Genomic DNA, 17,261 nt, shown 5'->3' on the forward strand with positions numbered 1-17,261 from the left:
CCCCCTCTAAAGTCACCGCTCACCCAGTTTGCCAACCTCAGTCTTACTTTTCTGATGCGTTCAGTCCCATTCATCATCTTCTCCTTGCCTTCCTGAGATTCCAGGACATCATTCTCCACACCAGCTGGGCCCAGTCTTTAAGTGTCAACTGTTTCCAGCCTGGCCAGTGTTGCTCCGTGGTTGAGCATGATTCCATACACCAGGAGGTCACCGGTTGGATTTCCAGTCAGGTTGCTGTCTCGATACCCAATAGGGGGCATGCGGGAGGATGTTTCTCATTGATGTTTCTATCTCCCTCTCCCTGAAATCAATAAAAACATTTTAAAAAATGTTACTGTTTCCAGAATGAATGCTACTCCCAGACGGCATGTTTGTAAGAGGTAGTAAAAGGCACACCACATCAGGAGCCAGGGGGCATTGCGTGGCAGGCAGAGCTTGAACTGGACTTCAGGCTCCATTCACCCCACTCAGCCTGGCACCCTGGTGCCATGAACACCCTATACAGCCTCATGCCGCCACCCAAGGTGCTATGCTTGGTCCTCATCTCTTTTTTGCTCTACTCTCTTTCCCTCTGCAAATTTGTTGCTTTCGTTATTCCAAGACCTTTGTGTCCTACTTAATCTCTAGACATCTTTTTTCTTTTTCTGTTTTGTTGTTAATCCTCACCTGCGGATATCTTTTCCATTGATTTTCAGAGAGAGAGTGAAAGGATAGGGGGATGTGGAAAGAGAGAGGAGAGAGCAAGAGAGAGAGAGAGAAACATCAATGTAAGAGAGACACATCGATTGGTTGCCTCCCCCACATGCCCCGACCAGGGCCAGGGATCAAACCTGCAATCCAGGTATGTGTCCTTGACTGGGAATAGGACCCACAACTCTCTGGGTCTGCGGGCCGATGCTCTAACCACTGAGCACGCTGTCCAGGGCTCTAGACATCTTTAAATCGGCCTTCTGGACTTCTCTTCCTGGGTGTCCTGTGAGAACTCCAGGCTTGCTAAGGCCCAAACTGAATTCATTTCTGCTCATTCACATACCCCCTAACATGTCTATTTTTCTGTATTCCCTCTCTTGGTGGATGATGTCACCATCCATCCTTATATTCCACCAAAAACTCCCAGGTTATCGGGGCCTCTTCCCTTTCCACAGTTTAAGGCTTTTGCCATCTCCCAAAGGGGCTCCTAGAATAGCCTTCTCCCTAGTCGCCCTACCTCTAGAATCTCTCCCCTCCAAGTCAGCCTCCCACTGCCGTTAGGTCTCTTTCATAGAACTAAGCCTATTCTCCTTTGTTTAAGAACTTACTTTGGCTTCTGATTGACCACAGACTAAAGTCCAGGGGCTCAGGCATAGCATATAAAACCCTTCATATCCCGACCCAAACCTACCTTTCTAGTCCTACACCTCACCCCTGCTCTCAACACCTTCCTTGCTCTTAACCACATCAAACTCTGACTCAGTTTCTTGAGCGTGACTTCGCCATGTGCTTTAATTCCTCTGTGCCTTTGCTGGCGCCTTGCACACCTTTCTTCTGTTGTTTGCCTAGTAAAATATCCCAATGAGCTGGTGTATAAATTTGCTCTTCAGAAAGTTAGGTGTTCACATTTTACCCAATGGCTAATTTTCATCTAGGGTTCCATTTCTAAAGATGACAAAGAAACCTCATGGGGAGAAAGCAAACTTTTAAAATAAGTACACAAATTCTCTTTTTTCTCTCAATAGCCCATCCATTCCTTAAGATTATGCTTACTTGTCTTTTGTTTGTTTGTTTGTTTGAAGGCACCTCTGATCCTAATTAACAGCTCTCCTTACTGTATCTACAGCACGACTGGTTTGCTAGTATTGGTTGTCTGAAGTTATTCTGCATCTTTCTCATTACATTGCGAGTTTCTTAAAGGCAAGTTTAAGCTTTGTTAGTCTCCGTTTCATCAGCAGCTTGCCCAGTGTCTGGTATATCGCAGATATTGAATAAAATGTTATGAACTGAATTGGGGCAAAACGCTTGAACATCATTTTGTGAAACGACCGATGATTTCTTTCAGCATAATTTTCAGCCTGTTCCTTTTCTTCAGACATCGGAAGAATCTCAGACTAAGACAGCTAATTGGCCCTGCTGGAGATAGTTGCTATGACACATCCCCAAACATTAGCTAGGTCTCTCTAGGGACATGGAGACTGTGATTTCTCAAATGACTGATTGGTGTCTGAGTGTGGATTTTTCCGTATATTAAAGTTTCTTAGGACCAGTGATGATTTTCAAAGTAGGATCTAGATTCCAGGTTCCACAGAAGACTCTCACTGCTCTGAGAAGAGACAGGGTTTTGTTTCTTTTCTTTTTAAAAAAATATATTTTATTGATTTTTTTTTTACAGAGAGGAAGGGAGAGAGATAGAGAGTAAGAAACATCGATGAGAGAGAAACATCATCGATCAGCTGCCTCCTGCACACCCCCTACTGGGGATGTGCCCACAACCAAGATACATGCCCTTGACCGGAATCGAACCTGGGACCTTTCAGTCCACAGGCTGACGCTCTATCCACTGAGCCAAACCGGTTTCAGCGAGACAGGGTTTTCAATGATAAGGAAGACATATTTGTTTTATCACCTGTGGGTCCCATCCCATCATCTCGCTAAGGGTTGAGATTTCAGAGCACAAGAACCATACCAAAGGACTTCACCATGGCAAAGCCTGGGAAACCAGCTGCGTTATTTGGGACTGGGGGGCTGGGCGGGGGGCTCATTTGCAGGTTCTGTAGAGCACCTGGCCAAACAGCATAGGTGCTGAAGACTGGCCTCTGTCATTCCCTTTGGTTAGACCCCACAGTCGGTACACGCTGGTCTCGGTAGGAGACACCACCTCCATGAAGCCAGAACGAACAGTTCTTTTAAAATGAGCAGGTGCATCTTTGCAGAACCGTGGTAGCAGCTTCTGAGAGGGTGGGAAAGAGCAATCTCTCCTCAATACAAGGAGGAACGGGGGCCGAAGAGAGCTGTAGTTGAAAACTTCTTGCCCACTTCCCTTCCTGACAGTGTCCCATTGGAATAAAAGTCTTAGCGAAGCAGAGGTTTGTGTTGAAAGAACTGGTAGTTGCTGACTAGAACGCAAGCAACACGTTGCCATTGAAAATGCAGTGATGGGTCAGCGAAGGGCGCTCTAGACAGGAAGAGCCTTCCGGCGCTGGCCGGGCTGCGGAGCATCCTCCATAGGCCCAGGTTGCGGTTCCCTAGCTTTGGATTTGGGGTCAGGGCACACACTAGTACAAGAAGCATCCGATGAACGCACAACTCAGTGGGACAACAAATCGATGTTTCTCTCCCTCTAAAATCAATCAATAAATTAAAAAAAAAAACCCAACCCTGTTCAAAAGAGCCTTTGGGTACATTGTGTGTGGCGAGACCACCGGTCCTACGCCCCGTGCTGAGTGTGCGGCCCCAGCGCCGCCCCACCGCCCCTGCAGGCCCTGCAAAGGCTGCATGGAGTCCCTTCCTCGAGGCGAGTACTCGGGCTGCGGGCCAGCAGGGAACTCCGCTCGGAGACGGCCTGTTCCCACGGGGCGCCCCGCGGCCGGGAAGCGGGATCGCAGCGGGCCGAGGATGCGGGCGCCGCCCGGGGACCGTGGGCAGCGGAGGGAGGCCGGGGCGGGCCCGGCCCCGGGAACCGCCGGCGGGGACCCACGGCCGCACCGGGCGCGTCAGCAGCCGCCCCCGCAGCCCTCCCCGGAGCCGCCAGCCTCCCGCTGACTCAGCAACGCGAGGGAGGGAGGTTTGTCCCTCTGCGGACCCCGTTTCTCCCGGGCCCCAGCCCTCCGCCGCCGCCGCCGCCGCCGAGCCCATTTCCTCTTTCCGGCGCTCGGGGTGCGAGGGCAGGTCGGGACTCCGAGGCAGCGATCGCCGTGCAGCCCGGGCGCTCGCCGGAGGACCCCCAGATCTACCGTTCCCTACCGGGCAGCGCGGGCGCCATGAGCAGCGCGGGTGAGGCGCCCTCTCCCCCGCCGAGCCGGCCGGGGTCCTGCCTCGCTGCTCCGCTGGGTCCCGGAGGCCGGGCGGCGGGAAGGGCTGGGGCTGCGATCGGACAGAGCCCGGGCGTGGGAGTCCCAGGTCAGCTCTCGTCGGCCCCCGTTGGGTGTTATAATCCCATTGGTCTCCCAACAGGACTGAATTCCGAGAAGGTCGCTGCTCTGATCCAGCAGCTGAACTCCGACCCCCAGTTCGTACTGGCCCAGAATGTGGGGACCACCCACGACCTGCTGGACATCTGCCTGAAGAGGGCCACGGTCCAGGGGACTCAGCACGTGTTCCAGCACGCCGTGTCCCAGGAGGGCAAGCCCGTCACCAACCAGAAGGCCTCAGGTGGGCTCTGAAAACTTCTTGCCCACTTCCCTTCCTGACAGTGTCCCATTGGAATAAAAGTCTTAGCGAAGCAGAGGTTTGTGTTGAAAGAACTGGTAGTAAAATGCTTGGAGAACAGGTACAGGTAAAGGCAGGTTCAAGTACAGGACTTTGTGGCTTGTTTGGGTGCGCTGGGGCTTGTTAGTGTATTTTATTGGAGCACGAACACGGTAAGTCCACGGTCATCTGTTTGAATGTAGTGCGTAATGCTCTGTGCCGAAGTTAAATGATTGCCTACCCATGTCCTGGAGATACATGCTCTTGGTACAAAACAGACCATGCAAAAATGTTCATTGCCTAGGGGACACCCCCAAATTGCCTTGACGGCCATAGACACCTGTATACAATGGAAAAGGCACAATGTAGTCGCATCAGCATGTCATCGCATGTTAGTTTTAAATATGCTTCGTGGTCGCAGCTTGAGCAAATGTTGGCTCAGATAAGATCAGTAGACCAGTTTGTAATACAGAGAAATATCCAGTGCTCATGTCTTACTGATCAAGACTTCTTGTTTTCCTATCTACTGCCTGGCACTACGGTCAGAAAAACAGCTACAGTGAAAGGAATCTAAGTGAGGAGGACAATCTCACAACAGAATTATACTGAAAGGACATTACTCTGAAATGTGCTAGTTTTAGATGCTTATAGAGATAAGTGGATTGAATCACATTTTTAAAAGGCGAAAAATTTGAACACATTATATTCCTGGATATTGTACGTACACCTCCTAAAGTAAAGATCGCTTAAGTCAGTACAGGAAGTGGCAACATTGTAGAGTTGGTGATTATCCACTTACAGGGCAAATGAAGAATGTGATTGTGTAGTTGAGGCATGGCATAAAGTGTTCAGGGACAGCATCATGAATAGATTCAAAGCATTGCTGTGATCCAGACCTACTGGATGGAAGAAAAATGATGTGTTCTGATCGAAAGAGTGGACCTAATCATGGCAAAGGCTCTGATGCTAAGATGTATGTGGAGAATATTTTAATTCTCAATGGGAGAAGGGGAATTGATTTATGTTAGAGTTACCTTATATTAAAGGTATTAAAGATATTAACCTATCTAATAAAGAGGGAATATGCTAATTGACCATCACATCTCACAAAGATAGCGTCGCCCACAGCCAATAAGGAGGGAATATGCTAATTGGCTCCACGCCCTCAAAGATGGCAGCGCCCACAGCTACAAGATGGCGGTGCCCAGTCCCCTCAGCCCCGCCAGGGCGCCTGCCGCCGGAATCCCCCAGTCCCCTTAGCCCCCCAGCCACCCAGGGCCGGCCCGAGGCTCAGGCAAGCCTCAGATGGCGGCTGCCCAGCCAATGCCCAAGGCACAGGCAAGCCTCGGATGGCGGCTGCCCAACTGCCCAGGGCTGCCTGAGGCTCAGGTAACCAAGGCCGGCCGAGGCTTGTGCTGCCGACAGTAGCAGCAGCAGAGGTGGGATGGGGGCGTCAACTTCCCCTGATCCCCGGGTCACCTTCCGCCCCTGAGGGCTCCCAGACTGTGAGAGGGGGCAGGCTGGGCTAAAGGACCCCCCCATCCAATGCATGAATTTTCATGCACTGGGCCTCTAGTATACTATATATTCCAGATTAAAGTGTCAGGTCTTTTAAAGCTTTTACCATGTATGGCCAAATTGCCTTCAGATATTTAGTATCTGTTTAGATTGCTATCCAGAGTGTATCATAATGCTATTTCCCCAAATCCTTGCCAATATTGGGCATTATAAATTAAAAAATAATGTTTCCCCACTCAATAGGTGTTTTATAATGAACTTAAAAGTTGTTGTTTTTTGTCACCCCTTGTGTCTTTTTGGACATTAAATTATCTGTGATCTCTGCTCATGTTTCTCAATAGAAATCAGTATTTCTAATGTGATTTTCTTAAGTGGTTTGTTATGGATTCTTTATGTGATATATAAAGAGATTTTTTTATATGTTAAGATTATTATGCCTTTGCATGTATATAATGCAAAATAGTAATTATTACTTTTCTTGTTTTGTTTGAATATTTCTGCTCTTTCTGATTTAGTCTTAAATTGTTCAAGATCTTGTCATGAGTTCATTGTTGGGAAATACGATGTAACCTATGTGAACACTCATCATAATTTCTTGGTTTGCTTTCTTGTTTCAGGGCGATGCTGGATCTTTTCTTGTCTGAACGTTATGCGACTTCCATTCATGAAAAAATTAAATATTGAAGAATTTGAGTTTAGTCAATCTTACCTCTTTTTCTGGGACAAGGTATAGAACTGATCTTGCAAGATTCTTTTTGTTTCACTCTCAACCTTAATAGAGACTATCTCTTCATTTCTTGCTTTTCAAGTTGTAGTCCTACTTCCATTTATAGATGTGACACCATTTATTCTGATTTCCAAAGTATCAGAAGTTGACTTTTTCAAAGGCAGAACTGCTTTTGGTTGGTAGGTGGCTACATTTTGCATTCCTTCTCTGGGTGGTACTTGATTGAAAACAGTAAACAATTTTATTCAATATTTTAAATCTTTAAAATGTATATTATGTAAGTGTCCATTAGATGTTTATTGATTGAAGGCTCTAAATATCAGATTTTATTTAAAAATAAAGCAATGTCTTATTTTGCCTAGAATGTGTACACTCAGATACAAGAAGAAATATTTTTATGAGCCCAGATACTGATATTTAGTTACCTACTTTAGTTTTAAAATATCTACTGTGTACACCTGAAACTAATACAATGTTATATCAATTATGCTTCAATTAAAAAAAACAAAACAACCACACAAAAACCCCACCTGAAACAAATGTCAATTATACAGGAGTGGGCAAGAATAGGTTTATAGTACTGATCTTGTGAGTACTATTGTAGTAATCATAACCTGCATGTCTTCCCACATGAACAACTGTAAACCTACTTTTGTCAACCCCTGTACTCAATTAAAAACTACTGTGTTGGGTCTACAGTAATTCCAAGACTCCTACTATTCTGTTGACTATGCAAATAAAGGTATTAGCTATCTTTTCCTTTAATTTTATTTAACTTCTCTACTCTAGGTTGAACGCTGTTACTTCTTCTTAAATTCGTTTGTGGACACAGCCCAGAAAGAGGAACCTGAGGATGGCAGACTGGTGCAGTACTTGCTCTCGAATCCTGCAAATGATGGTGGACAATGGGATATGCTTGTCAATATTGTTGGTAAGAGCCTTTCTCTAATGGAAGTGAAACACAGCATGACTAAGTAAGGTTCTGCAGTTAAGCCTAGGGCATTTCTTTGGTGTTTATGTACAGAATAGAATTGCTTTCCCAGAAGGGTGTATAGTTAGCTCTTAAGAACTTTTTATCTCACATGCTTACTATACAGTAGCTTTTTTTAAATCCTCACCCGAGGATATGTTTTTATTGATTTTTAGAGAGAAAGGGAGAGGGAGAGAAACATCGATTGGTTGCCTCTCATATTCACCTCAACCAACCAGGGATCGAACCAGAAACCTGGGTATGTGCCCTGACCAGGAATTGAACCTGCAACCTTTTGGTGTATGAGATGATGCTCCAACCAACTGAACCACCTGGCCAGGAGTGGTAAGGAGATAGGTACTGTGAAGAATGGGCTAGAGAAGAAAAAGTTGTATTAACTAGGACTAACTTTCTTTGAAAAAGCTCATCTCTTGTTCATTGGTGTAATCAAGAAACACAGTGAAACTGCAGCTGTTTGAAAATGTCATTCTAAAAAGGGTTGTCTTGAGAAAACCTCATCATGCTGAGCACTTTACAAAGTACGATAGATAAAAAGAATAGAATTAATTCTAAGATAGATGGGGATAAATATGGAGATTAGATAATCTGTTTAATTTTATGAAGCATATGATTATTAAGTTTTCTGAATTAGACCAACATAATATGGCCTGATTTTTAAAGCAATGGCTATTTTTGGCCAGGCTTACTAATGTTGGAATGCTAGAGTATACTTTTACCTTATTGAACACTAAAATTTATTTTCTTTTAGAAAAATATGGTGTAGTTCCTAAGAAGTGCTTCCCTGAATCTCATACAACAGAGGCAACCAGAAGGATGAATGACATTCTGAACCACAAGGTACAACTTATAGAGCAGGGTGGGGTTGGCTTACTTACCTTAAAGCTTCCAACTGATTTTCCAAGAGGATCTGTGGGCATTTCAGTGTACAGTTGATACACAAGTTGGCTAACCAGTGTCTCTCAAAAGCGATGTAGGCACATATTAACTTTAAAAATAATTGAGATTAGGGTGTGTGTTTTTTTCTTTTAAAAACTCTTCCACTTTTATTTCTATTGATCCTAATATTTTCATTTGGGTACTTAGGAAAGGAAGTCCTATGTTTAGTTACTATGGACCGGAAGCACACTGGGTGCTGTGCCTCTCTCTTGGCCCCAGGGGAGGTGGGCTGGACAGCTTTTTGTACCAGTAAAACAAAAAAGGACTGTTTGTGAGACTTCCTTAAAGAATATGCTGAGTTCAGAGGGTCCCCCAAACCATATCAGCGTAGTTTATTCAGACACTAAAGATTTGATGTAGTCACTGAACTGCTTTTTATTGCTTCACTTATCTTAATAGATCATTATGTCTTCTCCACATAACCCATTTTCCAGCGAGGATTATAAATCCTCCAGGGATGCCAGTCAGACATCTTTTTTGAGAACTGGGAGTTGCCAGAATCTGCTGTCCTGATCTATGAGACTAAATTGGATTTGTCATCCCTGGGAGAAAGCTTACATTTTAAAATAAACTGTAGATGTGTTTCCCCAATATTAGAAGTAGATTATTTTCCACCCAGGAAACACTGGGGATTCTTAATCCACAGGCTAAAAGATCATTAATAGTATAGCTTTGGGTTCCATTTCAGATAACGGCAAAATCCTCTTTAGCATCGTGGTTAGATTTCAGACTTACCTTAATCTTTGGCATCTCTAAAAAATCAAAACTATAGTGGGGGTTGACATAGCCATGGTCATAATGATTTGGCAGAGAAGTAGACAACCAGTAAAGTTCTAAATAAAAATCTGTGAGTGTGATTTAATGGCATAATCATTAAGTCTCCTGCTTTTTCTAAGGAAAGTAGACTGGTTGGGGAAAAACATGTTTGCTTATATGAACTTTGTCCTGGGTCTTGGCTGAGATATTCTTCAAAATAGAGCTAGCATTGGTCTGTTAGGTTCATTTACAGTTGAATTTGGTAAATATTATGTGGTGCTGAGTAACTTTCTGTCATAGATGAGAGAATTTTGTATACGACTACGGAACCTCGTACACAGTGGAGCAACCAAAGAAGAAATCTCAGCCACACAGGATGCCATGATGAAGGAGGTAATAACCATTATTTGGATTTTTTTGTAACCCTTCTAAAGAACACTCAGAATATTCCCATCTATTAAACTGAATAGGAAGTATAGTTATTGCAATAAATGTTGAATTGAATTGAAATTTACTTATTTCACAGCTGGAAAAACTGAGGTAAAGACTTTGCATTTTAGTATGGGACTTGTACGTACTTCCATCTTCCAATTACCAGTTTAGTAATCTATATAATTCATTCTTTTATTCATTTAATAAAGATTAAATACCTTCTCTGAGTTTGACATAGGGAATACAAAGATGAGAAAGACAATCTCTCTACTCTCAAGGAGCTCAATCTCTTGAGAAAAAGAAACACATGGATAATTATAATTCCTATGCTAGAGACCATTCTAAACAAAAGAAATATCATGAACAAAGGTGGAATTCTCAGAGAATAGTGTAGCTGAAACAAATTTTGTGAGTGTGATTGGTAGCAAATTGAGCTAGAAAGCAGAGCTGTGAGGGATCTTAGGAGTACCAAGACTTTTGGCTTTATTCTACAAGAATAAAGATGAGAATAATATATGTATAATAATATATTGATGATTATATCAGAAAACATTTGGAAAACCTAAAAAGTATTAAACAAATACACGGTGGTAATATTGATTATCAAGGCAGTTAAGAATATTATTTAAGTCTTAGCCAGTGTAGCTCAGTTGATTATATGTCCTGTATACCAAAAGGTTGCAGGTTTGCTTCCTGGTCTGGGGCATATGGTAGGTAACCATCAATGAACATCAATGTTTCTCTCTCTCTCTCCTCTCTCTCTCTCCCTCCCTCCCTTCTTCTCTCTTTAATAAATCAATAAGCATATCCTTGGTGAGGATTAAAAAAAAAAAGGAGAATATTACTTAATACCGTCCATAATCCAGATGCATATGCATAAACCTCTGAAATTGCTTTGAGAAAAACATCATTTCCCTTTTCCATCTAGTGAACCCATTACTAGGAATCACTCAACTAACAATTTTCTTTTACTGCAGTGGACAACACTGATGTTTTCCTTTGAATTTTAGAGAGGAAGTATAGTGTATTTGAAAACATGGTCTGGAGTCAGACTGTCTGAGTTCTGATCTCATTACTTAAGAGCCTTGTGACCTGAGTCAGCTCCCAAGTCTCAGTTTATTCAAATGCATAGCCCATCCTTAACTGTTTCTTACATATTTGTTGAATGAATGATGAATGCAGAGATTTCATTTTGCCAAATACATTTAAATTATCTCAAACTTAACTCTTTCTTTATTTCTTAAATGTTCTTATTTGAGAGAGGCATCTGGGTGTAGTAGAAAAAAAGTAATTAGATGGACATGTGTTTCAATTCTAGCTCTATCACTTAATAGTTCTGTGATCTTAATCTGTCTAAGGTTCAGTTTGGGACTTAAAATATTTTCTTCATTGAATTTTTGTGGGAATCAAATAAGAAATTATGTATAAGGATGCAAGCATAATGCCTGGCACATAGCAGTTGTTCAATAAATGTTAGTTCTCTGTCCTTCTTGCTTGGATTGATTTCCCTTGTTGAGGCCATATCTCTGCAGAACTTGCTTTCCTTCATGATTATAGTAAGATGGTGGGGTCTGGTAAGGATGAAGTTTTTATAAACAGTTATAGAAATGGACCCAGACAATACTTGTTGCAGATCATAAGCATCCTGTTGCCTTTTGATGTTTACTTTAACGATCTTTTAAAGGACATATCTAAGTCCACTCCTGACCACGGGATTGGCTGATAAGAATTAGGGCAGATATGTTTCACATATCTTTCTTCCTCTGCTCCTACCTTGGAAAAATAGTAAGACTTTATCATACCAAATCCCGAGTATAGATGCTTTTAGGATTATTTACTTAATGATTCTGCCTAAACTGTTGACTACAGAATTCTGTATGGTAGATTTTTAGATTTTACAATCTTCAAATGACTCCTCTTTATTGAACTTGACTCTTTGGTAATGAGGGGTGTAGCTATGATTTTAAAGCCACTGATTAGTACCTATGATATGCCTAGCCTTGTGGGTGTGTCAAAATGATGATTAACAGTCATGAAGCCCGGAAAGCTTTGAATGAAAAGGGTTTATGCTTAAGGCATTCTTTCTGAGGGACGACAAGTACAGGTTGCTTGGTGAGATGACAGACAAGTCAGATCTGTATTGGAAACATCTGTGTTGTCACCTCTATGGCCGTGTTTTCTCAGTGCATCTACTCTTTCTTAGCCTCCCCTTAGGATTATTAATGTATTCTCTACAAAAACTCTATTCAAAACAAAACATAAAACAAAGACTAGAAAGAATGTCTGTCAGTGCCATGAAAAGAGACAAGAAGCCGTTATTATTTGCTTAGGAAATTCTATAGCAGTGGCTCTCAGCTCTTAACAACGTTATATAGTCCTAGACTTGCTCTAGACCTACAAAATTTATTTCCCTGAGAAAATCCTAGTTATCTATATTTTTATTTTTTACTTTAAAGACGTCTTTGATTAAAAAAAATTTTTTTTAATATAAAAAGGCATACAGCTATAGCCGGTTTGCTCAGTGGATAGAGCGTTGGCCTGCAGACCAAAGGGTCCCAGGTTCGATTCCGGTCAAGGGCATGCACCTCTGTTGCATGTTCCTCCCTGGCCCGGGCTGTGGTCGGGGTCAGGGCTTGTGCAGGAGGCAACCGATCGATGTGTTTCTTTCACATCGATGTTTCTCTCTGTCTTTCCCTCTCTCTTGCGCTCTAAAAAAATCAATGGGAAAATATCCTATGGTGGAAAGTCTGTTTCCCACACTGTTCTCCATCCTTCAAGTTCCTGCACACCCCAAATTAGTTCTTTTGGTCTGTTATTGTATTAGCAGTTATTTATCCTCCCAGAGAAGGTCTTTTCAAAGGTTACCATGAAGAGGAGGAGTATTGCCTTTAAAGTGCCTGATCCCAAGGCACAAGCCAGTTGGAATGGGGTTTCAAGCAAATAGACAGTCCTTGAGCTCAGGAAAAAGAATGATCTAGCAACATAATAGTGATGATAGTGCAGATAGCTGAAGCCTTGGGAGTGGTTAGAAGGGAGAATAGAAGGATAGCACAAGCCTGAACAAAGAATTCTGGAAAATATGTATTTTCATAAAACATCTCTTTCTATAAAAGCAAGTGCCAGAACTATGTTCTGATGTAGGTACTGGTCATCAGTGTCAGGTGCTGCAGACAGGTCCACAGGTCAGAAGACAGAAAGGGCTGCTGGATTTCCTGAACAGGCTGTTTGTAGAATAGTGTCAGTGGAATGGAGAAGGGTAGGAGCTAGATGGAGAGGAGTGTGTCATGTCAAGAAACGGAAGATAGTTTTGAGAAGGTTTACAGTGGAGAGAAGGAAAAGATACTGATTAATTTCACAAGAGTTTATTGAGAATCTACTAAGTGTTAAGCATGTTATTATTTACAGATGACATGTTATATATAATATAGAAAGCCCTAACAACTCAATTGGGAAACTGAAAACTAATAAATGAATTCAGTAAAGTTGCAGGATACAAAATCAATGTACAAAAATCTGTTGCATTTCTATGCACTATTAATAAACAGAAAGAGAAATTAAGTAAACAATACCATTTATAATTGTATCAAAGAGAATAAAATACCTAGGAATAAATTTAACCAAGGAAATGAAAGACCTGTTTATTGAAAACCAGAAGATGTTAATGAAAGAAATTGAAGAAGACACAAATAAGTGGAAAGATAATTTCATGCTCATGGATTGGAAGAATTAATATTGTTTAAATGTCTATATTGTCCAAAGTAATACACAGATTCAATAAGATTCCTATAAAAATTCCAATTGCATTTTTCACAGCAATAGAACAAACTCCTAAAATTTATATGGAACCATAAAAGACCCTGAATAGGCAAAAACAATCCTGAAAAAGAAGACAGCTGGAGGCATCACCCTCCCTGATTTCAAACTATATTGCAAAACTGTGGTAATTAAAATAAGGTGGTTTGGCATAACAGCAGAGACATAGACCAATAAAATAGAATAGAAAGCTCAGAAATAAATCTATATATGTATGGTTAATTTACAACAGAGGAACCAAGCACATACAATGGGGAAAGGGCAGTCTTTAATAAGCAGTGTTGACAACATTGGACAGCCACATGCAAAAGAATAAAACTATTTCATACCCTATACGGGTGGTCAGCAAACTCATTAATCAACAGAGCCAAATATCAACAGTACAACGATTGAAATTTCTTTTGAGAGCCGAAAACCGATTTCTGCGCATGGGCCACGAAGTTTCAATTGCACTATATGTTTCAGTCGCACCGATATTTTGTGGAAGAGCCACACTCAAGGGGCCAAAGAGCCGCATGTGGCTCATGAGCCGCAGTTTGCCGACCACTGCCCTGTACGAAAATTAACTCAAAATTGATTAAAGATGGAAAGGAAGGCCTGAAACCATAAAACTCCTAGAAGAAAACATAGGCATTAAACTCCTTAACATAGGTCTTGGTGATCAATTTTTAATCTGACACCAAAAGCAAAAGCAGCAAAAGCAGAATAAAGTGGAACTATGTACAACTGAAAAAGCTCTGCACAGCAAAGGAAACCATCAACAGACTGAAAAGCCAGCTTACTGAATGGGAGAAAATGTTTGCAAATCATATATCCGATAAGGAGCTAATATCTAAAATATGTAAAGAACTCATACAATTTAACAGCAAAACAAAAATAAAACCAATCTGATTTAAAAATGGGCTGAAGATCTGAATAAACATTCTTCCAAAGAAGACATACATATGGCCAACAGGTACACGAAAAGATGTTCAGTATCATTAACCATCAGGGAAATACAAATCAAAACCACAATGAGGTATCACCTCATACCTGTTATAATAGCCAGAAAGTCTAGAAATAACAAGTATTGACAAGGAAGTGGAGAAACAGGAGCCCTTATGCACTGTTGGTGGGAATGTAAATTGATACAGCCACTATGGAGAACACTGGAGGGTCCTCAGATTTTAAAAATAGAAATACTATATGATCCAGCAGTTCCACTTCTGGGTATTTACCTAAAGAAAATAAATATACTTAAAAAAGATAGCTACATTCCCATGTTCATTGCAGCATGCATTTACAATAGCCAAGATATGGTAACAACCTACATGTCCATCCATGGGTGAATGGATAAAGATGTGTGTATTATATATATGTGTGTATATGTATACACACAATGGAATATTATTTGGCCACAAAAAAAGAAAGAAGTCTTGCCATTTGTGACAACATGGGGTGCACCTTGAAGGCATTATGCTAAGTGAAATAAGACGAAAACAAATACCAAATGATCTCATATGTGGAATCCATATATTTTTAAAACCCAAGCTCATAGATACAGAGAACAGGTTGCTAGAGGTGTGGGTTTGGTGGGTGGGAGAAATGGGTGAATTATTTTGGTTGGTTTTCTTTTTTTAGTTTAAATAAATTTGAATATAAAGCAAAACAAATGAGCAATGGATACAGCCAAGTCACAATAAAAAAATTAAAGGGCAAAACAAAAAGCTTATTTATAGAGAAGTATAATAAAGTTTAGGGAAGAGGTTAGGAAAATAAAGAGGGATGTTAAAAGGCCTTTCTGAGGAGAAATCTAAGCTGAGACATAAGTAATGAGAAGAATTTAGCTACCAAAGATCGGACACAGCATACCAGACAGAGGGGAGAGTAAGTGCAAAAGCCAATACTGGGAGAAAGTTTGGGATTTTTGAGCAATGGAAAGGAGACACTGACTTGAGCCAGGAAAGAATGTGGGAGTGGCTGAAGTAGATCTTGTAGAGGAAGTAAGAACTGGCTGATATCGGGCTTATAGGCCATGATAAGGAGTTGGTATTTTATTCCAAGTGGGGTAACCATTGGGGGTGGGTCACACTGAGGAGTGATGTGGCTTAATTGTTTTAAAAAAATTCCCTTTGGTGCTTTGAGAATGGATTGTAAAACAAGAGGAGAGGAAATGGGGCGACCAGTTAGGGGGCTCTTATGGTTGTGTACATGAGAGATTATAGTGGTTTGGACCAGGTTGATGTAGGGACAAGGAAAAGGAAAGAACTGGTGATAGCATGGTATCTTACGAAGTAGGGGGCTTGCAGCTATGAGAGAAGGCCTTTGGCGGTTGGGGCTGTGTAAGGGAACCAGTGTGTGAAAAGGGATCTATACACTGAGTGGCCAGATTATTATGATCTCTGAACACATAATAATCTGGCCACTCTGTGTGTGTGTGTGTGTGTGTGTGTGTGTGTGTGTGTGTGTGTGTTAGTGTGTGTTAGAGGCCTGGTGCATGAATTCGTGCATGGGTGGGGTCTGGCCAGCCTGGCCAGGGGAAGGGTACATGGACGGTTGGCCGGCCTGCCTGCTGGTCGAACTCCTGGTCGAGGGGACAATTTGCATATTAGCCTTTTTTATTATACTAGCTTTCCCGTTGCAGGAAAAATCCTGCAATAGGATTTCCTGCTGCACTCTACCCCGCCTCCGTTCCTCCCTTGCCTCGCCTTCTCCTCCAGCCCGCCCGAGTTTCCCTTCGGCCCCGGCCCCGCCTCCGCCCCGCCCTTGTCACCCACCCCACCTTCTCCTCCAGCCCACCCTCGTTTCCCTTTGCCCCCGGCCCCGCCTCCGCTCCGCCCTTGCTGCCGGCCCCGCCTTCTCCTCCAGCCCGCCTTCGTTTCCCTTTGCCACGGCCCTGACTTCGCTCTCCCTTCTCCTCCCCCCCACCCACCCCCCTGGCTTGCTTGCTTCTTCGAAGCTTTACTCCCCTTTGCAGCTCTTGGCTTCTTTCCACACTGTCTTGATATGCAAATTAGCCGCCATCTTTGTTGGGGTAATTTGCATACTCGTCCTGATTGGTTGGTGGGCATGGCTTGGCTGGTGGGCGTGGCTTAGGTGTAGCGAAGGTGCGGTCAATTTGCATATTTGTCTATTATTAGATTAGAATATAGGATATACACTGAGTGGCCAGATTATTATGTGTTCAGAGATCATAAAAATCTGGCCACTCAGTGTAAATGAGAGAACTAATCATTGAAGAAGCAAGGCCTTGGAGGAAGGAAAGAATAGACGTGGTCTAAACTAGTCAGCTTTCAAACTTTAATGTGTGTATGAATACCCTGGAGATCTTGTTAAAATGCAGATTCAGTAGGTCTGAAGATCGAATTTCTATTTCTTTGATTCAAAAACCACTCTAAAAAACAACAACAAACACTCTAGAAGTAGTTTCAAGATCATCATTTGACTATTATAATCTATGTGGAGCTCCCCACATGAGCTCATTTCCGTTAACATCACAGAAGGAAAGGCACATACTTTTTAAATGTACCTTTTTATGTGTTTTCTCTGCCTGGAAATATATACAGTGCCTCCGGAAAGGATCTCCCTGCCTGCTTTTGCAGGCCAGGCCGTTGTGGGTTTTGTTTATTTTAAAAACAGATCCTCACAGAAAGCAGTAGAGCGCTCTCTTCCCTCTTTTCCCCTTTCTCTGTGGTCAGCAAGGTCCCCAGTCCTTCCCTCTTGGAACAC

The 17,261-nt window shown here is 42.4% G+C and overlaps 1 protein-coding gene across 2 annotated transcripts in view; it reads left to right on the forward strand.

Annotated features, from left to right (window-relative positions):
* Positions 1-3,813: 3,813 nt before the first annotated feature.
* The window catches only part of BLMH (bleomycin hydrolase), a 39,262-nt gene continuing 25,814 nt past the window's right edge, over positions 3,814-17,261 (forward strand). The window contains exons 1-6 of one of the 2 annotated variants that reach the window (XR_003620016.2): positions 3,814-3,966; positions 4,147-4,344; positions 6,516-6,625; positions 7,415-7,556; positions 8,365-8,453; positions 9,609-9,701. Coding sequence is in view for 1 of the 2 variants with exons in the window: in XM_008147854.3 (XP_008146076.1) it covers positions 3,954-3,966; positions 4,147-4,344; positions 6,516-6,625; positions 7,415-7,556; positions 8,365-8,453; positions 9,609-9,701 (645 nt within the window). In the remaining variant the exon portion in view is untranslated. The remainder of the gene's footprint in view (positions 3,967-4,146; positions 4,345-6,515; positions 6,626-7,414; positions 7,557-8,364; positions 8,454-9,608; positions 9,702-17,261) is intronic. The other variant, XM_008147854.3, reaches the window with a different exon arrangement.

The sequence above is a fragment of the Eptesicus fuscus genome, chromosome 20 (genome assembly GCF_027574615.1).
Source record: "Eptesicus fuscus isolate TK198812 chromosome 20, DD_ASM_mEF_20220401, whole genome shotgun sequence".
Classification (NCBI taxonomy): Eukaryota; Metazoa; Chordata; class Mammalia; order Chiroptera; family Vespertilionidae; genus Eptesicus; species Eptesicus fuscus.